At 47.8% G+C, this 25,651-nt stretch overlaps 2 protein-coding genes across 2 annotated transcripts in view; both read right to left on the reverse strand.

Moving 5' to 3' along the window:
• Window positions 1–21,635, reverse strand: part of LOC143961743 (uncharacterized) — a 40,341-nt gene extending 18,706 nt beyond the window's left edge. The window contains exons 1-17 of the mRNA XM_077471084.1: window positions 21,540–21,635; window positions 21,048–21,107; window positions 19,416–19,511; window positions 19,271–19,327; window positions 18,907–19,002; window positions 18,762–18,818; window positions 17,956–18,051; window positions 17,813–17,869; window positions 16,416–16,511; window positions 16,271–16,327; window positions 15,307–15,402; window positions 15,163–15,219; window positions 14,803–14,898; window positions 14,661–14,717; window positions 13,873–13,947; window positions 5,997–6,071; window positions 5,398–5,469 (exon numbers count right to left, since the gene is read on the reverse strand). Coding sequence (XP_077327210.1) covers window positions 5,398–5,469; window positions 5,997–6,071; window positions 13,873–13,947; window positions 14,661–14,717; window positions 14,803–14,898; window positions 15,163–15,219; window positions 15,307–15,402; window positions 16,271–16,327; window positions 16,416–16,511; window positions 17,813–17,869; window positions 17,956–18,051; window positions 18,762–18,818; window positions 18,907–19,002; window positions 19,271–19,327; window positions 19,416–19,511; window positions 21,048–21,107; window positions 21,540–21,576 — 1,237 coding nt within the window. The 5' untranslated portion in view covers window positions 21,577–21,635. The remainder of the gene's footprint in view (window positions 1–5,397; window positions 5,470–5,996; window positions 6,072–13,872; window positions 13,948–14,660; window positions 14,718–14,802; window positions 14,899–15,162; window positions 15,220–15,306; window positions 15,403–16,270; window positions 16,328–16,415; window positions 16,512–17,812; window positions 17,870–17,955; window positions 18,052–18,761; window positions 18,819–18,906; window positions 19,003–19,270; window positions 19,328–19,415; window positions 19,512–21,047; window positions 21,108–21,539) is intronic.
• Window positions 21,636–21,800: 165 nt separating this feature from the next.
• Window positions 21,801–25,651, reverse strand: part of LOC143962479 (uncharacterized) — a 61,386-nt gene continuing 57,535 nt past the window's right edge. The window contains exon 8 of the mRNA XM_077471754.1: window positions 21,801–21,811. Within this exon, the coding sequence (XP_077327880.1) occupies window positions 21,801–21,811 (11 nt within the window). The remainder of the gene's footprint in view (window positions 21,812–25,651) is intronic.

The raw sequence follows: 25,651 nt of genomic DNA on the forward strand, positions 1-25,651 counted from the left end.
CAGTTGGGGGGACTAGGGAGGCATGCCTAAATGGCCTGGGAGTGTGCAGTCTGGGATGGGTGCAGAGCCAGCAGAGTGGACTGTGATGTTACGGGAAGTGGAGTCAGGGAGCTGAAGCCAGTAGGGCTGGCAGGGCCTGAAGAAGGCTGACTGGGAGCAGTAGCCCATCTGTGGGACAGCCAGCACAAGAGACTTTCCATATTTTCTACTACACTATAAAGGCCCATGGTCCCTGTCTGCAAAGGTCAACTACTGAGGCCTGGCTGAGCCAGTGTCAGGCCTAAACATTTGCTAGCTGCTCCTGAAGTAAAGAGTTGTGCAGGAGGAAGAGGAAGAGAGAGCAATAGTCTGCAAGCAACAGATGTGCAGGAGGAGTCTGGAGAATAAATATGTACAAAGAATGCATATAGTTTCGTCCCATATGATTGCTATACAATCTGCAAATTTATTGTTCCACTGGGCATCCCATATATTCCTTTACCCATCCAAGTTTATCCCCTCAATAAAAACAACAAAAACAAACATATGGACTGTTCATTGTCTCTAAAGTGGCTGGGAAGTGAAAGCCAGGCTAGGTAGAGTGACAGGTGGGCCACATCACTAAGCAGCCCCTACGGGTATACCGATACATGTACTATGTATATTAGTTATTTCATGACTTACAGTATATGAAAAAAATTGTCAGATCATGCTGGAATTGATATGCCTGTATGCTTCATAATGACCCCAGTCTTTCCTTGGTACTTAACATTGGCCCGATTCTGTCCAAGGTGCTTCACATCAGCCCTAGTCTGTTCCAGATGCTCTAAATTGTCCACACTCTGTCTTAGATACTTGACATTGGCCTTCATTTGTCCTAGATAGTTAACATTGGCCTTCCTTTGTCCTAGATACTTGTTTAGCACTAACCCCTTAAGGAGCTGCTGGTTATTTTTGGGCTTACCATTACCTTTCGCTCTCCTCATCTGACGTCTAGGGGATGTCCCGTGGTAGATGGCCCAGTAACTTGAGACCGACAATAGATCCACTTGAACGGATTTTATTTGTAAAAACTCAAACCATTGAACAGTCTTTCAACTTGGGATCAGAGGGTTGGAAAGGAAAGTTCAGGTTCTCTCAATGTCAAAGTCAAAAACGTTAAAGAACTTTCTTTGACTGCATCCAGAAAATAGCCATTCACAGCTGGATGAACACTCAGATTGGACAGTCCCTCTCTCACAAGGCCTAGCAGCCAACAAGGTGCTTACTCAGGAACAAAGTCTTTATCACCGACGTTGTTGCAGAACACGTAGGGAAACTAAGCTGTAGAACACTTGTAGGATACCTGGATCTTTCAGCCCGCTTGGCGATATCCACAAAACCGCATTCTCTCAGTTACTTTAGCCCCTCCAGGCTCCCGTTAAGAAAACCAACCCATATGTGGTGTTCTTCTAAAGAGTCCTCCCCTGGAATGCTTGAAGTTCAATGGGTCTCTCCCGAACCGGAGACAGCACCCATCCACCTTGGAATCCTTCCTTAGTTCCCTTGCCTTGGGCTAGCCAGCCCCAAGGCATTAAAGTTGGGTGGATCCGCTCCCCAGGCCATAGCCTTCCTGGGGGCTGGTCAGGAGGACCAGGACTATGTAGTCAGCACAGCATACTGGACCAGAACCCAGAACCACATGACGTCCGCATCTTAAATACCCTCTCCCAGAGGGCACAGCGAGAGGGCCACTCCCACTGACCTGGCTCCGGAAGAGAGTAACTTAAGCACCTGACCAGACTATTGTTCCACGCCTGCCACCAGAGACAGTGCCCCCTGTGGCAGGCTGAACATCTCGCAGTCCAGTCAGACTGACACAGAAGTCAAATTTAGGCAAATAGACCCAAACCAAACTGTCATTTGGGTAAAGTTAAATTTTGAAAAACACAGCGCGTGCTCTTCAGGAGCCCAACACTACACTTGACATTGCTCTTCCTTTGTCCTAGATACTTGATGTTGGCCTTCCTTTGTCCTACATACTTGATGTTGGCATTCCTTTGTCCTAGATACCTGACATTGAACTTCCATTGTCTTATATGCTTGACATTGGCCTTCCTTTGTCCTAGATGTTCGACATTGGCCTTCCTTTGTCCTAGATGTTTGACATTGGCCTTCCTTTGTCCTAGATTCTTAACATTGCCTTCCTTTGTCCTGGATACTTGATATTGGCCTTCTGTTATCCTGGATGCTTGATATTGGCCTCCCTTTGTCCTAGATACTTGACATTGACCTTCCTTTGTTCTAGATGCTTGACATTAGCTATCCTCTTTTCTAGATACTTTACACTGGCCTTCCCCTGACCTAGATGCTTTCAATTTTCCTCACTCTGTCCTAGATACTTTACATTGACCTCCCTCTGTCCTAAGTGCTTTACATTGGTCCACTATATTTCACAAGAGAAGGGATGGAGGCTGATTCAAACAGTGAACAACACCAATCTCGGTCTTCACTGAGCAGCGAGCTGGAGACTGACAGTCAGTGGCCTTCTGCTCTGCCCCTCCAGCACTCATTGGAGTATCGGGCTGTAGAGGGGGTGAGAGCAGCTGGCTCAATATACCAGCAGCTGGTCCAGGCTTCTGGCTGGATTCCGAATGTAAAGCCAGGATCTTTCCTGGACAGGCTGAGTGACAACACTAAAGCTAAAGCATGCTGTCGGCTGAAAATGTTCACAGAAGTGCAGAACTAACTACTCACCTTTGGCCTACAGAAGTACAGCCAAAATAGCTTTGGCCATATTCCTCTTTTAATCTAAATGTACTTCTTAAACCTGACCCTAAAGCTTAAATAGATAAAAACTTTAATATTACACTGATTATGATGCCAAATGTTCCCCAAAAAGTCCCAAGCTCAATAACCAAATCATATGCCTCCATGACCCAAACTATCATGGCCAAAACTACTGATCCATCATGCACAAGCTCTCCATCAAAACAATATTATTGAATTATAGAGTTGATTATTCTACCTTATGTCCGAATCTTTGGTCCAACTGTCTTACATACAGTATATAAATCTCAGATTCAGATATCTTTTCATAGAAATGTCTGAACCCTTGGGCCCGACATCATACATAAAGAGTATTTGTATACAGATATCAGCTTGAGATATCTGTCCATAAAAATATCCAAACCCTTGGTCTTACTATCATACATACAATATACAGATCTCAGATTGAGATATCAATCCTTAGAAATGTCCGAACCCTTGATCCTACTATCATACATACGATATACAAATCTCAGATTGAGATATCTATCCATAGAAATGTCTGAACTCTTGATCCTGCTATCATTTGTATACGGATATCAGTTTGAGATGTCTATCCATAGAAATGTCTGAACCTTTGGTTCCACCATCATACATATAGAGTATTTGTATACAGATCATAGAAATGTGGGAACCCTTGGTCCTGCCATCATACATATAGAGCAGGGGCCTCCAAACTTTCAAAACAAAGGGCCGGTTTGTTGCCCTTCAGACAATAAGGGGGTCAGACTGTGACCAGGGGGAGTAGAAAATGGTGTCAGTGGAAGGAACATTGCCCCATCTTTGGTGTCAGTTGGAAGAATAGTGCCTGATTGTTGGTATCAGTGGGGGGAATTGCCCCTCACCACTGGTGTCAGTGGAAGGAATAGTGCCCATTCTTGGTGTCAGTGGGAAGAATAGTGCCCGATCATTGGTGTCAGTGGGGGGAAATTGCCCCTTGCTATTGGTGTAAGTGGGAGCAATAGTGTCCCATCGTTGGTGCCTGTAGGAGGAAAAGTGCCCCATCGTTGGTGTCTGTGGGAGAAATAGTCCCTTCTTGGTGGTGTCCAGTTGGAGGAATAGTGTCCAAAGGGCAAGGCAAAGGCAAGCAGAAGGTCACATCTGGCCCGTGAGACACAGTTTGGAGACCACTAATATAGAGTATTTGTATACAGATCTCATATTGAGATATCTATCCATAGAAATGTCTGAACCCTTGGTCCTGTCATCATACATACAGTATAGAGCAGGGGCCTCCAAACTTTCAAAACAAGGGTCAGTTTGCTGCCCTTTAGACATTAGGGGGGTCAGGCTGTGACCAGTGGGAGTAGAAAATGGTGTCAGTGGAAGGAATATTGCCCAATCTTTGGTGTAAGTTGGAAGAATAGTGCCTGATCGTTGGTATTAGTGGGGGGAATTGTCCCTCACCACTGGTGTCAGTGGAAGGAATAGTGCCCATTTTTGGTGTCAGTGGGAACAATAGTGACCAATCATTGGTGTCAGTGGGGGGAAATTGCCCCTTGCTATTGGTGTAAGTGGGAGCAATAATGTCCCATCGTTGGTGCCTGTAGGAGGAAAAGTGCCCCATCGTTGGTGTCTGTGGGAGAAATAGTCCCTTCTTGGTGGTGTCCAGTGGGAGGAATAGCGTCCAAAGGGCAAGGTAAAGGCAAGCAGAAGGCCACACCTGGCCCGCGAGACACAGTTTGGAGACCACTAATATAGAGTATTTGTATACAGATCTCATATTGAGATATCTATCCATAGAAATGTCTGAACCCTTGGTCCTGTCATCATACCTACAGTATAGAGCAGGGGCCTCCAAACTTTCAAAACAAGGGTCAGTTTGCTGCCCTTTAGACATTAGGAGGGTCAGACTGTGAGCAGTGGGAGTAGAAAATGGTGTCAGTGGAAGGAATACTGCCCAATCTTTGGTGTAAGTTGGAAGAATAGTGCCTGATCATTGGTGTCAGTGGGGGGAAATTGCCCCTTGCTATTGGTGTAAGTGGGAGCAATAGTGTCCCATTGTTGGTGTCTGTAGGATGAAAAAGTGCCCCATCGTTGGTGTCCATGGGAAAAACAGTCCCTCATTGGTGGTGTCCAGTGGGAGGAATAGTGTCCCATCATTGGTGTCTGTAGGAGGAAAAGTGCCCCATCGTTGGTGTCCATGGGAAAAATAGTCCCTCATTGGTGGTGTCCAGTGGGAGGAATAGTGTCCAAAGCGCCAGGTAAAGGCAAGCAGAAGGCCATATCCGGCCACATCCGGCCCACGAGACACAGTTTGGAGACCATTAATAAAGAATATTTGTATACAGATCTCATATTGAGATATCTATCCATAGAAATGTCTGAACCCTTGGCCCTGCTATCCTACATACCGATACACTATTTCTATATATATCTCAGTGTTTTATTATTTCCCATATTTCAGCATAGTGACCCAATCTTTTCATTCTTATTGGTTGAACTAGATGAACGTGCATATATGCAACTATATTCTCATAATTTTCTCCCTCTAGGCGGGTTTAAGAATTCAAAACGGTCTCAAGGAAATGGATGTTTGGGATATTTGCAGAATTGGAACCCAATACCCCCCAATATATCATTTCTTCATATTTATCAGTCTGCAGTCACCTATTGCGTCATTGGGCAGAACGCGTTTCACCAACGACTCAATCTCCGTCACTTTACTGAGCACTCTGGAAGCTGCAGACAGAGAAAAAAATGTTATTAGTCTATCTATAAATTTGCAGAGATGACCACACAAAGGGGTTGATTTACTAAGACTAGAGAGTGCAAAATCTGGTGCAGCATGGCATAGAAACCAATCAGCTTCTAACTTCAGCTTGTTCAATCAAGTTTTGACAAAAAAAAACAGAAGCTCATTGGTTTCTATGCAGAGCTTCACCAGGTTTTGCACGCTCCAGATTTAGTAAATCAACTCCAAAGAGTCTGAACTACAAAAAATACAACACTACAGAAAGACAACGAACAACAGAGAGATGCCGACTTACCGAGATACCCTGAACTATAAAGAAAGGCTGAATTACAGAAATACGTTAAACTACAAGCAGAGAGACTGAGCTACGCAGAAAGGCAATGAACTCCAAAGAGTACATGGTGGGAGACAAAAAGATGCAAAGAGAAGCTGAACCAAACATTCTACGCTCACGTTATGGAAAATTAAGGTTGGATAGGTAAGTGCTTCATTGAGGGAAGTTTAATAAACTTACGATTTGCGTTCTGGATTTCTACTGCCTGGTTCTGCAGAGCTTTCTCAATCTTTTGAATATCACTGGAAAGATCACCTGTAATAGAGGACAACATAAGTTTATTGAAGTGTCTTCAGTACATTCTTTCACAAAGGCAATAAAATATTAGGAAGGTCTCCTTCACAGGAGACAGCGAGAGGATCTCCTTTATAGGAGGCAATGATAAGATCTCCTTTATAGGAGACATTGAGAGAACCTCCTTCGTAGTAGTGAGAGGACTTCTATATAGGAGACATTGAGAGAATCTCTTTCACAGGAGCCATTGAGAAGACCTCCATTACAGCAAACAGTGAGAAGACCCCTTCACAGCAAACAGTGAGAAGACCCCCTTCAGAGGAGACAGTGAGAAGACCCCCTTCACAGGAGACAGTGAGAAGACCCCCTTCACAGGAGACAATGAGAAGACCTCCTTCACACTAGACAGTAAGAAGTCCACCTTTACAGGAGACAGTGAGAAGACCACCTTTGCGGAAGACAGTATGAAGACTTCCTTCACATGAGTAGGGATGGGTGAAAGGTTCGGCCTGAGCATGTTTGGGCCGAATTTTGGGCGTTCGGACGTTTGGCGAACAACGAACATTGTGTGGTGTTCGCGGCAAATTTGAAAGCCACGGAACCACGTTAAAGTCTATGGGACACTAACATGAAAAACCAAAAGCCAAAACATGCAAGCTATTGTCATAAAAAGTGTAGAAAAAAGTTTTAAAAACAGGCGTTTTTTTCGGGAGCAGTGATTTTAATAATGCTTAACCACTTGGGATCCGCGCTATTGCAAAATGACGGCAATAGCGCGGACCCACATTTTCGGGACTACGTCTATTGACGTAGTCCCGGTTACGAGCGGCCTGCGCGCCCCCTGAGGGGCGCGCGCGGCGCGCTCTGTGATCGGCGAGTCCGTGAGACTCGCCTGATCACCGATCCGTGTAAGGGGTCGATCCCGACCCCTTATCACGTGATCAGCTGTCAGCCAATGACAGCTGATCATGTGATAAAACGGAGCCGGTAATCGGCTAGTATTCCTCCTCGCGCTGACAGCGCGAGGAGAAAAAAAAAAAGCCGATCGCCGGCGGCCGTGTTCGGGACATCAGTCCCGATCACGGCCAGCAATATAAAAGGACACCTGCCCCCTGCCAGTGCCCACCTGCCACCCGCAGTGCCATCCTGAATAAAGTAAGTGCCCCCCTGTCAGTGCCACCCAGCAGTGCCCATAGTGCCCACAGTGCCACCCAGCAGTGCCCACAGTGCCACCCAGCAGTGCCCACAGTGCCACCCACAGTGCCACCCAGCAGTGCCACCCACAGTGCCACCCAAAATCTGCCTCAGGTGCTGCACCCCAGTGCCGCCCATCAGTGCCCAGCAGTGCCGCCCATCAGTGCCCAGCAGTGCCGCCCATCAGTGCCCAGCAGTGCCACCTATCAGAGCCACCTATCAGTGCCACCTATCAGTGCCCATCAGTCCCATCTATCTGTGGTACCTATCAGTGCCCATCCGTGCCACCCATCCGTGCCACTTATCCGTGCCACCCATCCGTGCCATCTTATCTGTGCCCATCTTTGCCCATCAGTGCCGCCTTATCTGTGCCCATCGGTGCCGCCTTATCTGTGCCTATTAGTGCCGCCTTAACTATGCCTATCAGTGCCCACCAGTGCAGCCTATCAGTGCCCACCAATGCAGCCCATCAGTGCCCACCAATGCAGCCCATCAGTGCCCACCAATGCAGCCTATCAGTGCCGCCTAATCAGCGCACTTCAATGAAGGAGAAAAATGACCCGTTTGCAAAATTTTATAACAAACTATTAAAACATGATTTTTTTTTTTTTTTTTTTTGCATCTTTTTTTGTTTGTTTAGCAAAAAATAAAACTCCGAGCTGTGACTAAATACCACCAAAAGAAAGCTCTATTTGTGGGAAAAAAATGATAAAAATTTCATTTGGGTACAGTGTTGTATGACCGCGCAATTGTCACTCAAAGTGCATCAGCGCTGAAAGCTGAAAATTGGTCTGGGACTGAGGGGGGTTTAAGTGCCCAGTAAGCAAGTGGTTAAAGTGAAACAATAAAAATGAAATATTCCTTTAAATATCATGCCTGGGGGTATCTATAGTATTCCAGTAAAGTGGCATGTGTTTCCCCATGTTTAGAACAGTCTGAGAGCAAAATGACATTTCTAAAGGAAAAAATGTAATTTAAAAGTAATTGCGTCTCTAATGGAATTGTCGGGTTTCTGTAATATAGATAAAACTCATTGAAAAAAAACGGCATGGTTCCCCCCCCCATCCATTACCAGGCCCTTTTGGTCTGGCATGAATAATAAGGGCAACCCCAAACCAAAAATGTAAAAACCCTGTGCCAAAATAAAAAAAAAAATGGTGTAGTGGTCCCCCCAAAAATCCATACCACACCCTTATCCGAGCACGCAACGTGGCAGGCCGCAGATCGAGAAAGCGCCCTCCCCTCCTCCTGAACTGTACCAGACCACATGCCCTCAACATGGGGAGGATGCTTTTGGGGTCCCCCCAAAACATCTTGCCCCCATGTTGATGGGGACAAGGGCCTCATCCCCACAACCTTTGCCCAGTGGTTGTGGAGGTCTGCGGTCGGGGGGCTTATCTGAATCTGAAAGCCCCCTTTAACAAGAAGACCCCCAGATCCCGGCCCCCCCCTATGTGAATTGGTAACTGGTACATTGTACCCCTAATCATTCACCAGAAAAAAGTGTCAAAAATAGTAAAAAAGACAGGAGACACTTTGGGACAAGTCCTTTAGTAAAAAATAAAAATGTGCCGCGATGTAAATCCATCTCATGCCACCCGACGAGCCAAAAATACGGGCAACCACGCCTTCCTCTGACATCACGGGGCATCAGAGGGGGCAGGGTCACCCATTTACATCAACCCTCATCTATATAACAGCTGTCACCGAGAAGAAGCATCACTTGACGGGAGCCACCCATGGAGGCGGAGCTGTTGCAGCTTTTTTTTTCTTTCTTCGGTCCGTCGGGTGGCATGAGATGGATTTACATTGCGAGACATTTTTATTTTTTAATAAAGGACTTGTTCCAAACTGTCTCCTGTCTTTTTTACTATTTTTTTTAAAAAATTGTGAAATGGTAGGGGTACAATGTACCCATTACCAATTCACATGGGGGATCGGGATCTGGAGGTCCCCTTGTTCTGCCGGCGTATATCGGCGTGAGGCGGTCCTTAAGTGGTTAAGCATTATTAAAATGACTGCTCTCAAAAAAACATTAGATTTTAAAACTTTTTTTTGCATTGATACATGTCCCCTGGGGCAGGACCCGGGTCCCCCAACAATTTTTATTGACAAAAATTTGCATATAAGCCTTTAAAATGAGCACTTTGGGTTTTTCAAGTTAGTGTCCCATAGACTTTAACGGTGCTTGCCGTGTTCGGCCAAATTTTTTGCCTGTTCACAAGTTCTGGTGCGAACCAAACCGGGGGGTGTTCGGCTCATCCTTACACATGCGACAGTAAGAAGACTTCCTTCACAAGAGATTGTGAGAAGACCTTCACAGGAGACAATAAGAAGACCTCCTTCGCAGGCAGGGCTGGACTGGGACAGAAATTTGTCCCTGGACTTCATCCAGACCGGCCCACTTAAATTTTGAGTGTTCCATTAACATTCCTTACATCAGAGTGTCCCATCACCAGCCCCCTTACATCAGAGTGTCCCATCACCAGCCCCCTTACATCAGAATGTCCCATCAGCACCCCTTACATCAGAGTGTCCCATCAGCACCCCTTACATCAGAGTGTCCCATCACCAGCCCCCTTACATCAGAGTATCCCATGAGCAGCCCCCTTACATCAGAGTGTCCCATGAGCAGCCCCCTTACATCAGAGTGTCCCATGAGCAGCCCCCTTACATCAGAGTGTCCCATCACCAGCCCCCTTACAAAGAGTGTCCCATCACCAGCCCCCTTACAACAGAGTGTCCCATCAGCACCCCTTACATCAAAGTGTCCCATCAGCACCCCTTACATCAGAGTGTCCCATCACCAGCCCCCTTACAACAGAGTGTCCAATCAGCACCCCCTTACATCAGAGTGTCCCATTACCAGCCCCCTTACATCAGAGTATCCCATTACCAGCCCCCTTACATCAGAGTGTCCCATTACCAGCCCCCTTACATCAGAGTATCCCATTACCAGCCCCCTTACATCAGAGTGTCCCATGAGCAGCCCCCTTACATCAGAGTGTCCCATGAGCAGCCCCCTTACATCAGAGTGTCCCATCGGCAGCCCCCTTACATCAGAGTGTCCCATCGGCAGCCCCCTTACATCAGAGTGTCCCATCGGCAGCCCCCTTACATCAGAGTGTCCCATCACCAGCCCCCTTACAACAGAGTGTCCCATCACCAGCCCCCTTACAACAGAGTGTCCCATCAGCACCCCTTACATCAAAGTGTCCCATCAGCACCCCTTACATCAGAGTGTCCCATCACCAGCCCCCTTACAACAGAGTGTCCAATCAGCAGCCCCCTTACATCAGAGTGTCCCATGAGCAGCCCCCTTACATCAGAGTGTCCCATCACCAGCCCTCTTACAACAGAGTGTCCCATCACCAGCCCCCTTACAACAGAGTGTCCCATCAGCACCCCTTACATCAAAGTGTCCCATCAGCACCCCTTACATCAGAGTGTCCCATCACCAGCCCCCTTACATCAGAGTGTCCCATCGGCAGCCCCCTTACATCAGAGTGTCCCATCGGCAGCCCCCTTACATCAGAGTGTCCCATCGGCAGCCCCCTTACATCAGAGTGTCCCATCACCAGCCCCTTTACAACAGAGTGTCCCATCACCAGCCCCCTTACAACAGAGTGTCCCATCAGCATCCCTTACATCAAAGTGTCCCATCAGCACCCCTTACATCAGAGTATCCAATTACCAGCCCCCTTACATCAGAGTGTCCCATGGAGCAGCCCCCTTACATCAGAGTGTCCCATGAGCAGCCCCCTTACATCAGAGTGTCCCATCACCAGCCCCCTTACAACAGAGTGTCCCATCACCAGCCCCCTTACAACAGAGTGTCCCATCAGCACCCCTTACATCAAAGTGTCCCATCAGCACCCCTTACATCAGAGTGTCCCATCACCAGCCCCCTTACAACAGAGTGTCCAATCAGCACCCCCTTACATCAGAGTGTCCCATTACCAGCCCCCTTACATCAGAGTATCCCATTACCAGCCCCCTTACATCAGAGTGGCCCATTACCAGCCCCCTTACATCAGAGTATCCCATTACCAGCCCCCTTACATCAGAGTGTCCCATGAGCAGCCCCCTTACATCAGAGTGTCCCATGAGCAGCCCCCTTACATCAGAGTGTCCCATCAGCAGCCCCCTTACATCAGAGTGTCCCATCAGCAGCCCCCTTACATCAGAGTGTCCCATCGGCAGCCCCCTTACATCAGAGTGTCCCATCGACAGCCCCCTTACATCAGAGTGTCCCATCGGCAGCCCTCTTACATCAGAGTGTCTCATCGGCAGCCCCCTTACATCAGAGTGTCCCATCACCAGCCCCCTTACATCAGAGTGTCCCATCACCAGCCCCCTTACATCAGAGTGGCCCACTGAGCCATCGGCCCACCGGGAAACTCCCGGTAGTCCCGATGGCCAGTACATGCTTGTTCGCAGGAGATTGTGAGAAGACCTTCACAGGAGACAGACAGTAAAAAGACCTCCTTTGCAGGAGGTATTGAGAAGACCTCCTTCGCAGGAGACAGCAAGACTTTCTTCACAGGAGATAGAAATAAGACTTCCTTCACAAAAGACAGTAAGAAGACTTCCTTTGCAGGAGACAGTAAGAAGATCTCCTCCACAGGAGACAGTAAGAAAACCTTCTTTGCAGGAGATAGTGAGAAGACCCCCTTCGAAGAAACAGTGAGAAAACTTTCTTCACCATTACCACTGTCATCCTTATAACCCACAGCGGAATGCAGGACAGTTCAGAAGGTTTGCTTCCCAAGTTCACAGGCAGATGATTGGTTGCTAGGATGGGCCTAGCAACCAATCACCAGCTTTCAGCTCCCATCCTCTGTCCAGTCTCACTGTCCAGGGCTGGACTTACCATTGGGCTTGACTGGGCTCAAGCCCATGGGCCCCGCCGAGATACATACCCGAGTGTACTCGGCTCAGCTCCGCTCACAGTCACGCCCAGTCCCTATGATGGACATAACACAGGGACTGGGCATGACTGTGAGCCGATCCGAGTACACTCGGCTACTCTCGGCTCCGCTCGGGACTGCAAGAGGACCCGAGAGCTGCCGAGAGCCAACCGAGAGGACCCGAGAGCCGCCGAGATACACAGGACTCTGCTCCATTTTTAAACTTCAAGACTGCAATGACAAGGCTGCAAATGACACTGGGGCAAGGTTGCAAATAACAAGGCTGCAATGACACTGGACAAGGCAGCAGATGGATGGACAAGGCTGCAGATGGGCACTGATAAGGCTGCATTGATGGGCATTTAAATGTAAGTTTTTTTCCTTAAACTTCCCTCCTAAACATGGGGTGCATGTTATATGCAGATAAATACGGTAATGTATAGAAGGTAGGGCCCGGAAGTGACTCAAGCCCAGGGGCCCCCACCACCCTAAGTCTTGCCCTGCCACTGTCCCATCCACTCTCCCATGTCTGTGTAAGGTAGAACAGGGGAGGGGGGTCAATGTGAAGAAAGGCTGCTTAAGAGTGACACTAATAGGTGGCTGAGGACAATAGGGTGACCTAGAACAGTAAGGGGGAGCTTACGGGGGGCTGGGGACAATTATGGGGGGCTAAGGACTGTAATATGGGGGGGTTTAAGACAGTGGTGGCACTGAGAATGGTAATGGGGGAGTTGAGGACAATTATAGGGGGCTGAGGACAGTAATGTGGGGGGGGGGGGCTAAGGACAAAAATGTGAGTAGGGCTAAGGACAAAAATGTGAGGGTAGGCTGAGCACAGTAATGTGAGGAGGGCTAAGGACAAAAATGTGAGGGGGGGGGGGCTGAGGACAATAATGTGAGGGGGGACTGGGGAGAGTAATAACAGGGGGGCTGAGGACAAAAATATGAGGGGGGCTGAGGACAGTAATAACAGGGGGGCTGAGGACAAAAATATGAGGGGGGCTGAGGACAGTAATAACAGGGGGGCTGAGGACAAAAATATGAGGGGGGCTGAGGACAGTAATAACAGGGGGGCTGAGGACAAAAATATGAGGGTGGCTGAGGACAGTAATAACAGGGGGGCTGAGGACAGTAATGTGAGGAGGGGATTTTGATGTGAAGGGGAGGGAACTGTGATGTAAAGAGAGGGACTGTGATATGAGGCTTAGTTCAGATTTGTGCATGCACAGTTCTGCTTTACACGTCACAGACAAGGCAGCCCTTAATTTTAAAATCACGCTGCACCAAGCCGCATGGTGCTTTGCCCTTATGCTGTTTGGTGCGTAAGAAAATGTGCCATAGGTGGTGATGTGTGTGGGTGCTTTTAAGAATGAATTGCACCCCCCGCACATCTGCTAAAGTGCAGCCCATTTCTCTGCAGGTTGGGGACGCAGCAAATTTTGCGCATATTCTCCAGCCACAGAGATGTGAACCTAGCCTAAGAGGAGAGAGGGGCTGTGAGGGGTCATTGCACAGACATGCGGTTTGGAACAAAATTAGTAAAACTCGTAGTAGACTGTTGGAAATGACCAGAGTAATAGGTGAAAGGGAATAGCTTGGCTTCCATAAATAATTGAGTTTGAAGGTGCCAAGCATTTACTACTGCTGGAGAGCTTGGCAAAAGAAAAAAAAAGGAGAACATTTGATGAAATGGGGATGACGTAAAGGAATACTCTTACTCTTCATTTTCTGGATCTCCTCTGCTTGGTTCCCCACTGCTCCCTCGACAGTTGGAACATTCTTGGAAAGAAGCCCTGTAATACACAGAGAACCAGTTCATCCCTGTCTTCCAAAGGGTTAGTTCTGTGTTAGGGATTGGATTAGGAGTTAGGTAAGTGTTAGCCCCTGTACACACGGTCGGAGATTTCGACAACCAAATCCATCGGATTTTGTCCGTCGGATTTTGCCCGTCGGATCTTGTCCGAAACTGTTGCATACACACGGTCGGACTAAATTGTCGAAAAATCCGATCATTCAGAACGTGATGACGTAATTTCGTTACGATGGGACTACGTTCAGGCTAGTAGCCAATAGCTTTGATGTAGGAATTTGATCTGAGCATGCGTGGCACTTGGTCCAATCAAAATTCTCTACACATGATCGGAGTATGTCCGATCGAACCAGTTGATCGGAAAATATTTCCAACAAGTTGGAAAATTGGATCCGACAGATATTCCGACGGAATCAGTCCGATGCATACCACACACAGTCGGATTATCCGACAACACGGTCCGATAGGACACATTCCGACGGATTCTCCGACCGTGTGTACAAGGGCTAAGAGTCAGGGGTTACGGGGCCAAGCTTAAGTGTTGGAGTCAAGTTTTGGAAGTCACGTTTAGGTGTTAAAGGGCTAGTTTCAGGTTTAAGGGTCAGCTCAAGCATAAGCGCAATGAGGGAGGTCACATTCTAAATGCTCATTTTAGAAGATAGCTGATCCCATGAACTCTCTCCTCTCATGGTGTACCGTTGAGTTCCTTTATTGATGTTTCCAGAACAAATAGTTTCTTCATCTCCTTGGAATCTGGGGGTGAAGAGCATTCACACAGTGAGTATACATAACCTCGGCCACTCAGTGCCTCCCCTCCCCCATATTAGTTCCCTCTTACCCTCCTGAGATAGCATGCTTTCTAAAGACTGCACCCCCATACTCAGATTCCTGAGCTTCACATCCATGTTCTGTTGCATGTCCTCCAGTATTTGACCTACCACAAACAAAGAACTGATGTTTATGCCTAGCAAGTAGGATGAGAGTTCATCAAATTGCATCCACATTTGACTCCTACTATGACCCAGATCTCCATCTGTCTCTTCCTTTTTTTAGATGTCATCTCAGAGTAAGTGTATATCTAGAGAAGTTGGACACATCTGCTCTCTGTACTATGTGATAACATGGGAATGTTGATTCACAGCAGTCACACAAAGGCCGAGATTAGTTGCTTCCCCCTTTACCACTGCCCCTGGATTACCTGTGAGGGCCTTCATTGAGGTTTCCATAGTGGACAGCTTCTCCATCATTCTGGAACCTGTGGGTAGAGAACATTCACAGGGTGAGTGGACATACCCTTTTACAAACATTGTTGCCCTTCAAGCGCACTGGTAGTCCCTCTTACTGTTCTGGGACAGGTGGTCCACTCTGGAACGTATATCCATACTCAGTTTCTCGATCGTCATCTCCATGTTCTTTCTAAACTCATCCAGCCATTGACCTACCAGAGAAAACTGAGATTTATTCAAATCAAGCAAAGATTAGGAAGATAAATCCTTCTAAGCCCTTGTACACACGGTCGAACATTCCGACAACAAAATCCGTCGGATTTTGTCCGACGGATTTTGTCAGAAACTGGTGTTGCATACACACGGTCGGACAAAGTTGTCGGAAAATCCGATCGTTCGGAACGTGATGACGTTATTTAGTTACAACGGGACTACGTTCAGGCTAGTAGCCAATAGCTTTGGTCTAGGAATTTGATCTGCGTGGCACTTTGTCCGATCGGAATTCTCTACAAAGGATCGGACAAAGTGCAATCGGACCATGTTATCGGAAAATTTTATAGCCCAGCGCTAAAACTTTGTCGGTCGGATATTCCAACGGGAACAGTCCGATGGAGCCCACACACGGTTGGATTATCCGACAACGCGGTCTGATCCGACATTTTCCATCGGAATGTCTGACCGTGTGTACAAGGGCTAACTCCACTCACATTGGATCTCTCAAGGGTTACCCAGCTCACTAGGTGTCTCAGCCTTGTTTATGTTGTCCTCCTCTGTAACTGTATATCTTGAGAAGGAAGTCATTTCATTTACATTTTTGTTTCTAGTTACTGGTGACATGGGAATTTTAATTCATGGCAACCACTCAAAGGTCCAAACCAATCACAGATTATGTTTTAGTGTAATAAATTGACCTTGTATCACCATTTGTGCAATATTCCAATTCTTTCCTTCCTTTTCCTCCCTTGTTACCTTTAAGGTCTTGCATTAAAACGTCTGTGGCTGACAGTATCTTCGTTATCCTGGATGCTGTTTGTGTTTTTCCCGATCCTCCCTCCCTCTTAACCGCATCCCTCAACTTACCCTTGAAGTCCTTCATTGATGTTTCCATGACTGACAGCTTCTCCATCATCCTGGAATCTAGAGTTGAAATGAACATTCAAAGCGTGACTACTAGACATATCCTCCATCATCCAATGTCTCCTCCTCCCTCAGAGGTTCCTCTTACCATCGTGGGATAGTTGCCCAACTACAGAATGCATCTCCATGCTCAGATTCCTGAGCTGCACCTCCATGTTCTGTTCCATCTTATCCAATCTCTGACCTGCCGGAGACAAAATACTGCAGTTTTTGATGGGGAGGTAATATCAATGGCAGCCACAAAAAGTCAAGATCTGTCATGTCCATGTTTTTTTTTTCCAACCCATCTAGTCATTGATCTACTAGAGATCATAATACCATATATATGTTATATCTTTCAAAGATCATTCACATGTACTCCTGAAGAAGATCGGTCGAAACACTGTGAGTCTACATGTGGATTATATTGAATCTAAACAATTACAAATTAAAGTTCAGTATTCTATTGTTTGTTTTGTGGTTTGGTTTTTTAATGAATGTTATAATAAAATGTATGTTTTTTTATATATGCAGTGTTCCTCTTGAAAACATGTCCCTCAAAAAGTTATTGGCTACCATTACTGTTGTTTGTGTGTGTGAACACATGGGCACCCCCCTGAAGCATGTGCACATACACCCCCACCCATAGGGAGAGGCACTTCCCTGAAGCATGTGCACATACACCCCCACCCATAGGGAGAGGCACGCCCCTGAAGCATGTGCACATACACCCCCATCCATAGGGAGAGGCAAGCCCCTGAAGCATGTTCACATACACCCCCACCCATAGGGAGAGGCACGCCCCTGAAGCATGTTCACATACACCCCCACCCATAGGGAGAGGCAAGCCCCTGAAGCATGTGCACATACACCCCCACCCATAGGGAGAGGCACGCCCCTGAAGCATGTGCACATACACCCCCACCCATAGGGAGAGGCACGCCCCTGAAGCATGTGCACATACACTCCCACCCATAGGGAGAGGCACGCCCCTGAAGCATGTGCACATACACCCCCACCCATAGGGAGAGGCACGCCCCTGAAGCATGTGCACATACACCCCCACCCATAGGGAGAGGCACGCCCCTGAAGCATGTGCACATACACCCCCATCCATAGGGAGAGGCACGCCCCTGAAGCATGTGCACATACACCCCCATCCATAGGGAGAGGCACGCCCCTGAAGCATGTGCACATACACCCCCACCCATAAGGAGAGGCACGCCCCTGAAGCATGCGCACATACACCCCCATCCATAGGGAGAGGCACGCCCCTGAAGCATGTGCACATACACCCCCACCCATAGGGAGAGGCACGCCCCTGAAACATGTGCACATATACCCCCACCCATAGGGAGAGGCACATGCCCGGTGGAATCCCTGTGTATAGGGTGGCAAGACACCAAGCCAAGATCAGTCACCAATTCCATATTTCTCTAAAGATGTACTTTTTATTTGTTTTCATCTCTAGCCCTTAATTCTTCTTTACCACCTCCATCAGCTTACCACTGAGGTTTTTCATTGAGGTATCTATGTCAGAAGGTTTCTCCGTCACATTGGAATCTGATGGTGAAGAATATTCACAGTGTAAGTAAATACAATCTCTGTCATCCGTTGTCTCCTGTCCACCCACCGGAGGTCCCTCTTACCATCCTTAGTCAGTTGCCCTACCACAGAGTGCATCTCCATACTCAGATTCCTGAGCTTCAAATCCATGTTCTGTTCCATCTCATATAGCCATTGACCTGTCAGAGGTAAAGCAGTGATATTCATTTTAATTAAGTAGTGATGAGGGAGGTCAGTTCCTCCCGCTCTATCCATATTGGACCTCTAATGGCCGGTCAACCATCTGTGTCTGCTTTTCATTAGTTGTCATCTTAGCCCTTGTACACACGGTCGGAAATTCCATTGGAATGTGTCCTATCGGAACCGTTTTGTCGGATATTCCGACTGTGTGGTCTGCATCGGACTGTTTATTCCGACGGACCAAGTTTTCCAACTTGCGGGTAAAATTTTAGAATTACTCCAACGGATTTGGTTGTCGGAATCTCCGACCGTGTGTACAAGGGCTTAGAGTAACTATAATTTGAGATGTTGGACATTGTGCGTATAGAGTTCCCCTGTCAGTATTGATGGTGTGTGAAGGTTGAATTGTGACAACCACACAAAGGCCAAGATCAATTACCAATACATTATGTCAGCGAATTGTATTTTTTTCTCTATTAGCCTGGATGGGGTGCAGACTGAGGCTGCTTCCACTCTTTACACACAGGGGTTTTGTATGATGTGTGGCTTTTTCAACTTTCACCTCATAGTTGTTTACGGAGCTGGGACGAGCTCTTTCCCTGCCTGAACTCTTAGTGGCTGACAACAAATGAGGACCTGCTGGAGCCTTGAGGGGCACCCTTAGTTCTTGTATGGGCTCCCTCCCTCTGAACCACATCCCTCAACTTACTCTTAAGGTCCTTCATGAAGGTTTCCATAGAAGACAGCTTCTCCATCACCCTGAAATCTAGAGTTGAAATGAACATTCACATGGTGAGTTGACATAACCTTCATCAATCATTGCTACCCTCCTCCCTATTGAAGGTCCTATTTACCATCCTGAGGCAGCTGGTCCACTCTGGAGCGTATCTCCATACTCAGATTCCTGAGCTTCATCCCCATGTTCTGTTCCATCTCAGGAAGCCATTGATCTGCTGGAGACAAGTACTGTTTATTTCGAGCAAGCAGTAGTAAAGGCCAGTATCCCCCAAACCTCATCCAGATTGGATCCCTAATGGACATCCGTCATCTCAGAAAAATTATTGTCTTGAAAATTGCAACTTTGTGTGTAGAGTTTTCTTTTCTCAGTAATGATGATGGCCACAGAACAATCAGTGCCAAATAAAAAAAAAATGGTGAATACTGGGATTTTTTTCATTTGTGTTCAAACCCTTTGCCCCTTTGCTTCTCTCCACCTACCACTGAGATCCATCATTGAGTTTTTCATAGATGAAAGCTTCTGCATAATCCTGGAATCTGAGGAAGGAGAACATTCACAATGTGAGTAGACATAACCCTTTTCACAAAATGTCTTCCTTCTCCCCCCACTGGAGATCCCTCTTACCATCTTGGGTCAGTTGACCCATTACGGAGTTCATCTCCAAACTCAGATTCCTAAACTTCACTTCCATGTTCTGTTTCATCTCATCCAGTTGCTGACCTGAGACAAAGAACTGATGTTTATTTCCATCAAGTACCAAGGGAGGTTAATCCTCCCCAATGACATCCAGATCTGAGATGTCATCTAAAAGTAACTGCATATCTTGAGAAGTTGGATACCATGAGTAGCCACCCCCTAAAGAGCCATGGGAAATTTTGGTCCTATTTCCCCCTCAGAGCACACACAGCCAGGCGCACAACATTTCCTGCATTCTTCCACTGGCTAGGGGTTTATTTTTGGGTTTTTATAGACAACAATGTACTGAGATAGGGAGAGGGAGCATGGGATACCCTGAAAATTAGAGAAATGAACAAGTTGAGCACTCTAGGATGTCTATGCTCATGGTGACCTGTACTCCTTCCAGAGTTTAACAGCTAAACACAGTCACTAATGCCGCGTACACACGACCGCTTTTTTCACGGTCTTTCCGACAGAGTTCCAATGGAGTTCCGCTGAAACGGACTTGCCTACACACAATCACAACAAAGTCTGTGGTGACGTACAACATGTACGATGGGACTAGAAAAAGTAAGTTCAATAGCCAGTAGCCAATAGCTGCCCTTGCGTAGTTTTTGGTCCTTCGAAATAGCATACAGACGAATGGTTTTCCCGATAGGAATTGATTCCATCGAAAGATTTAAAACATGTTCTATTTCTAAAAAAAAGTCAGATGAAGCCCACACATGATCGGAATATCCAATGAAATTATTCCGTCTGACCTTTTCTGCCGGAAAGTCTGGTCGTGTGTACGTGGCATAACTCCTCAGTAATAGGGTTGCCTACTCATCTAGTCACAGGATCGTCAGTTGCCTCCTGACGATATCCACCAGGTTATTCCTAGTGAGGGAGATGTAGACTCACACCACCATAGGACAGCTGGATTCTTTTCCACCAAGTTCCTCCTGGCTCTCTCCAGTAAGCTCCTCCAGACCCCGCTTGATCATTGGTTTTCAGCTTGCGAATAGCCTCCCCTCCCCCCAGCTAAGCCTAGCCAGGACCTCGGTCTGTGTCTTCCTCATACATCCCTCCTGAAAGCTGCCTCGGGGCGGAGCCCCTACAAAGGGGTCACCTCCAACAGGACTGGACCCAGGAAATCTACTCTTGCTGCTCAGGCCCCAGACTATTTATGGGCTCTCTCGCCACCTTCTGGGCACACCTCCCTATAAATTTTTCAGGCCACCTGCTCCGTTCTTCCTCCCACTGTACTTCTAGATTATTTTAGAAGACAGGGGAAAGTAACAAAGCAAAAGCTTGAGAAACACCGAGCAGTCCTAAATATTCAACCACCCAGCTCCTCTATTTACATGGGAGCCAAACTAAATTTTCCTAGAAGCATGCATACCCTAGAAGAGTGCTACACATGTGGACATTAATCTGCTCCGATGTCATGTGAATGTTGCTTCATGGCAACCAAATAAATGCCAACATCAATCACCAATTAAATTTTTCAGTAAATGAATTGACTTTTTTTATTCTCAATTTTTGTTCTCCTCCATCCCTTCCTCACATGTTATCTCATCACATCCCTCAGCTTACCTTTGAGGTTCTTCATTAAGGTGGCTTCAATGGCAGATAATGTCTCCGTCATCCCAGAATCTGAAGATGAAGAATATTCACATCATGAGTTGTCATCATATCCGCTTTCACCGTTCCTACCACCGGAGGTCCTCCTGGAACTTCTGCTCTACTCACATTAATGAGCTCTACCTCCATGATATGTCCAATCTGATGAAGTCGCTAAACATCTACATCATGTGTTGTCTGCATCACCGTCAACCACTGAGGCATCACCGTTGACCACCGTCAACCACTGAGGCGTCACCGTTGACCACCGTCAACCACCGTCAACCACTGAGGCATAATAACCTGACACTGATAACTTCCAACTCTTTGGGTGCCAGACATAAACCAGCCAAAAATACTACTTTATCAAGCAGTGCCTCCACAGCTCTAGTTGGGTTACTTACAACTTATCTTTGTAGACCTGGCAGAGTTCTCTTTATAGTTGATGAAACAGGATAGACTTACTTCTTCCTTTCTGGATCTCCTCTACCAGATTGTCCATCTCTCCCAGAATCTTCTGGGTGTCCCTGGAAAGTGAATCTAAAAAAAGAAAAGAAAAAGAAAGCCAGTTCATTTTAGTCTGCTATGGAGTCGGCCCTTCGACCGCATAAACTCAAGCATCAAGCTTTCCAGGGCAAAGGTTCAGCCCAGGAGAAGTCTTGGAAGGAGGCAGTACTGGTGGATGGTAGGAGAAGATTATTTGGAAAACTGAGGACGTGCGGTTAGTTAATGAGAGTCTGAAATGGAATTTGCACACATCTGAACAATGTTTATAAACCATGCTATGTTGCGTCTCTCTAACTCCAGTCTGATTCATGTTTTATTATTATTATTATTATTATTATTATTATTATTATGATTATAATGGTTTATATTGCATAAACAGTTTGTGCAGCGTTTTACAATATAAAGTGAGACACAGTACAGCTACAAAACAATTCAGGACAAGCGGGTTAGAAGGGCCCTGCTCCTAAGGCCGCGTACACACGCGGGGACTGTTCGCCCAACTTTGTCCGTCAAACAGTTTCAGCGAACAGTCCGCTCAAAATTAGCATGGACGGACTTGCCCACACACGACGAACGAACACAAACCGTGCGCGATGACGTGAACGGCACGTACGACGGGACGCAAAATACGACGTCCTATACACTGCAATACAACTTTCGGCGTGTAAATCCTTTCTGAGCATGCGCGGAACTTAGTTTGACGAACAAGCCTACACACGAGGGGACTGTTCGCTGAAACAAAGTTTCAGCGGACAGTTTTTCGGAATTTCCGAAAAACTTTGTTCAGCAGACTGTCCGCTGAAACTGTCCGCTGAAAGCCCACACACGAGCGGACTGTCCGCCGAAACACTGTTCAGCGGACAAAGTTGGGCGAACAGTCCCCGCGTGTGTACGCGGCCTTAGAGCTTACAATCTAAATAATCTATACACAATGTTAAGTGGGGTGCCCCTTTAAAAAAGAAAAAATAAAAAAATAAAAGTCAACAGCTACAAATACTGCAGCTGCTGACTTTTAATAATTGGACACTTACCTGTCCCGGGGGGTCCAGCGATGCGGGGAGAACGAAGCCCCCCCCCTCGTTCCCCGCTCCGCCAGCATTCTTACTGTGGCCACCCGGCTGTGGCTTCACAGCCGGGCACCCACTGCGCATGCGTGAGCGGCGCCGGGCGTGTGATACGCCGTACAGTCATGTGGGACACGTGACAGGTCCCAGATGACTGTGCGGCACGAGGTGAAGTGATGTCACCAGCCCGGGCATTGAAGAAGGCAGACTACGAGGGACCCCCTAGCAACCGGCATTTAGAGGTGAGTAAAAAAAATGTTTTTTCCAATTATTATTTTTTTTTTTTTTTTTTTTTATGAATTTTGAGCTATTTTTTTTTTGGTGGCAACATCATTTTAATTTGTATCTCTCTATCTCCCGTCTGATCAATATTTATAAACAATGTTACTTTGTATCTCTCTATCTCCCATCTGATCAATTTATATAAAAAATGTTACTTTGTATGTCTCTATCTCCTCTCGGATCAATGTTTATAAACACAGCCAACTCTGTACCCCCCCAGTACACAACCACCACTGTATCCCCCAGTACACAGTCACCTCTGTACCCCCCCCCCCCAGTACACAGCCACCTCTGTACTCTCCCAGTACACAGCCACCTCTGTACTCCCCCAGTACACAGCCACCTCTGTACTCCCCCAGTACACAGCCACCTCTGTACCCCCAGTACACAACCACCTCTGTACCCCCCAGTACACAGCCACCTCTGTACTCCCCCAGTGCACAACCACCTCTGTACTCCCCCAGTACACAGCCACCTCTGTACCCCCCAGTACACAACCAGCTCTGTACTCCCCCAGTACACAGCCACCTCTGTACTCCCCAGTACACAACCAGCTCTGTACTCCCCCAGTACACAGCCACCTCTGTACTCCCCCAGTGCACAACCACCTCTGTACTCCCCCAGTGCACAGCCACCTCTGTACTCCCCCAGTACACAGCCACCTCTGTACTCCCCCAGTACACAGCCACCTCTGTACTCCCCCAGTACACAGCCACCTCTGTACTCCCCCAATACACAGCCACCTCTGTACTCCCCCAGTACACAGCCACCTCTGTACTCCCCCAATACACAGCCACCTCTGTACTCCTCCAGTACACAGCCACCTCTGTACTCCCCCAGTACACAGCCACCTCTGTACTCCCCCAGTACACAGCCACCTCTGTACTCCCCCAATACACAGCCACCTCTGTACTCCTCCAGTACACAGCCACCACTGTACCCCCCCAGTACACAGCCACCACTGTACCCCAGTACACAGCCACCTCTGTACCCCCCAGTACACAACCACCTCTGTAATCCACCAGCACACAGCCACCTCTGTACTCCCCCAGTACACAGCCACCTCTGTACCCCCCAGTACACAACCACCACTGAATACCCCAGTACACAGTCACCTCTGTACCCCCCAGTACACAGCCACCTCTGTACTCCCCCAGTACACAGCCACCTCTGTACTCCCCCAGTACACAGCCACCTCTGTACTCCCCCAGTACACAGTCACCTCTGTACCCCCCAGTACACAGTCACCTCTGTACCCCCCAGTACACAGCCACTTTTGTATTCCCCCAGTACACAGCCACCTCTGTACTCCCCCAGTACACAGCCACCTCTGTACTCCCCCAGTACACAGTCACCTCTGTACCCCCCAGTACACAGTCACCTCTGTACCCCCCAGTACACAGTCACCTCTGTACCCCCCAGTACACAGCCACTTTTGTATCCCCCCAGTACACAACCACCTCTGTACTCCCCCAGTACACAGCCACCTCTGTACTCCCCCAGTACACAGCCACCTCTGTACTCCCCCAGTACACAGCCACCACTGTACCCCCCCAGTACACAGCCACCACTGTACCCCAGTACACAGCCACCTCTGTACCCCCCAGTACACAACCACCTCTGTAATCCACCAGTACACAGCCACCTCTGTACTCCCCGAGTACACAGCCACCTCTGTACCCCCCAGTACACAACCACCACTGAATACCCCAGTACACAGTCACCTCTGTACCCCCCAGTACACAGCCACCTCTGTACTCCCCCAGTACACAGCCACCTCTGTACTCCCCCAGTACACAGCCACCTCTGTACTCCCCCAGTACACAGTCACCTCTGTACCCCCCAGTACACAGTCACCTCTGTACCCCCCAGTACACAGCCACTTTTGTATTCCCCCAGTACACAGCCACCTTAGTACTCCCCCAGTACACAGCCACCTCTGTATCCCCCAGTACACAGTCACCTCTGTACCCCCCAGTACACAGCCACCTCTGTACTCCCCCAGTACACAGCCACCACTGTACCCCCCCAGTACACAGCCACCACTGTACCCCAGTACACAGCCACCACTGTACCCCAGTACACAGCCACCTCTGTACCCCCCAGTACACAGCCACCTCTATAACCCCCAGTACACAGCCACCTCTGTACTCCCCCAGTACACAGCCACCTCTGTACCCCCCAGTACACAGCCACCTCTGTACCCCCCAGTACACAGCCAGTACACGAGAAAAGGTTGACCATAAAACGGAAAAATGCTCCAAATAATGAAATATCGTTTATTAAAAATGTAAAAAAGGAAGAAATACACTTACAAGGTTGATGTGAAAGAAGGCATAACAAAAGGGATGCGTCGGCCGAACACAGTAATCCACAGTTGTATCCTTATGTTGATTGAGAGGCAAACTATAGCGTGTCACACCGCCCTACGCGTTTCGTGATATATCACGCCGTCTTGGGGTACGGGTGACACGCCATTTTGCCTCATATTTATATGCCAAACAATGGCCTAAGCCTCCTCCTCCATGGAAAGCCCAGGCCTTCTATACCAGAAGTGACACCAACATGTCCGGCGCGACTACCCAATGGCCGCATCCAGCTGACGCCGAGCGGCCAATCAAAATTGTTTTCCGCGCCATATTCAAGAGGCTGAGTCACGCCCTATACATTGTGTCCAATCGGGAGATCAAATCCCCGTAGCTGTCAGGCGGAAATGACGTCCGC

The sequence above is a fragment of the Lithobates pipiens genome, unplaced genomic scaffold (assembly GCF_037356315.1).
Source record: "Lithobates pipiens isolate NorthernLeopardFrog02 unplaced genomic scaffold, aLitPip1_a1.2 Scaffold_8, whole genome shotgun sequence".
Lineage (NCBI taxonomy): Eukaryota > Metazoa > Chordata > Amphibia > Anura > Ranidae > Lithobates > Lithobates pipiens.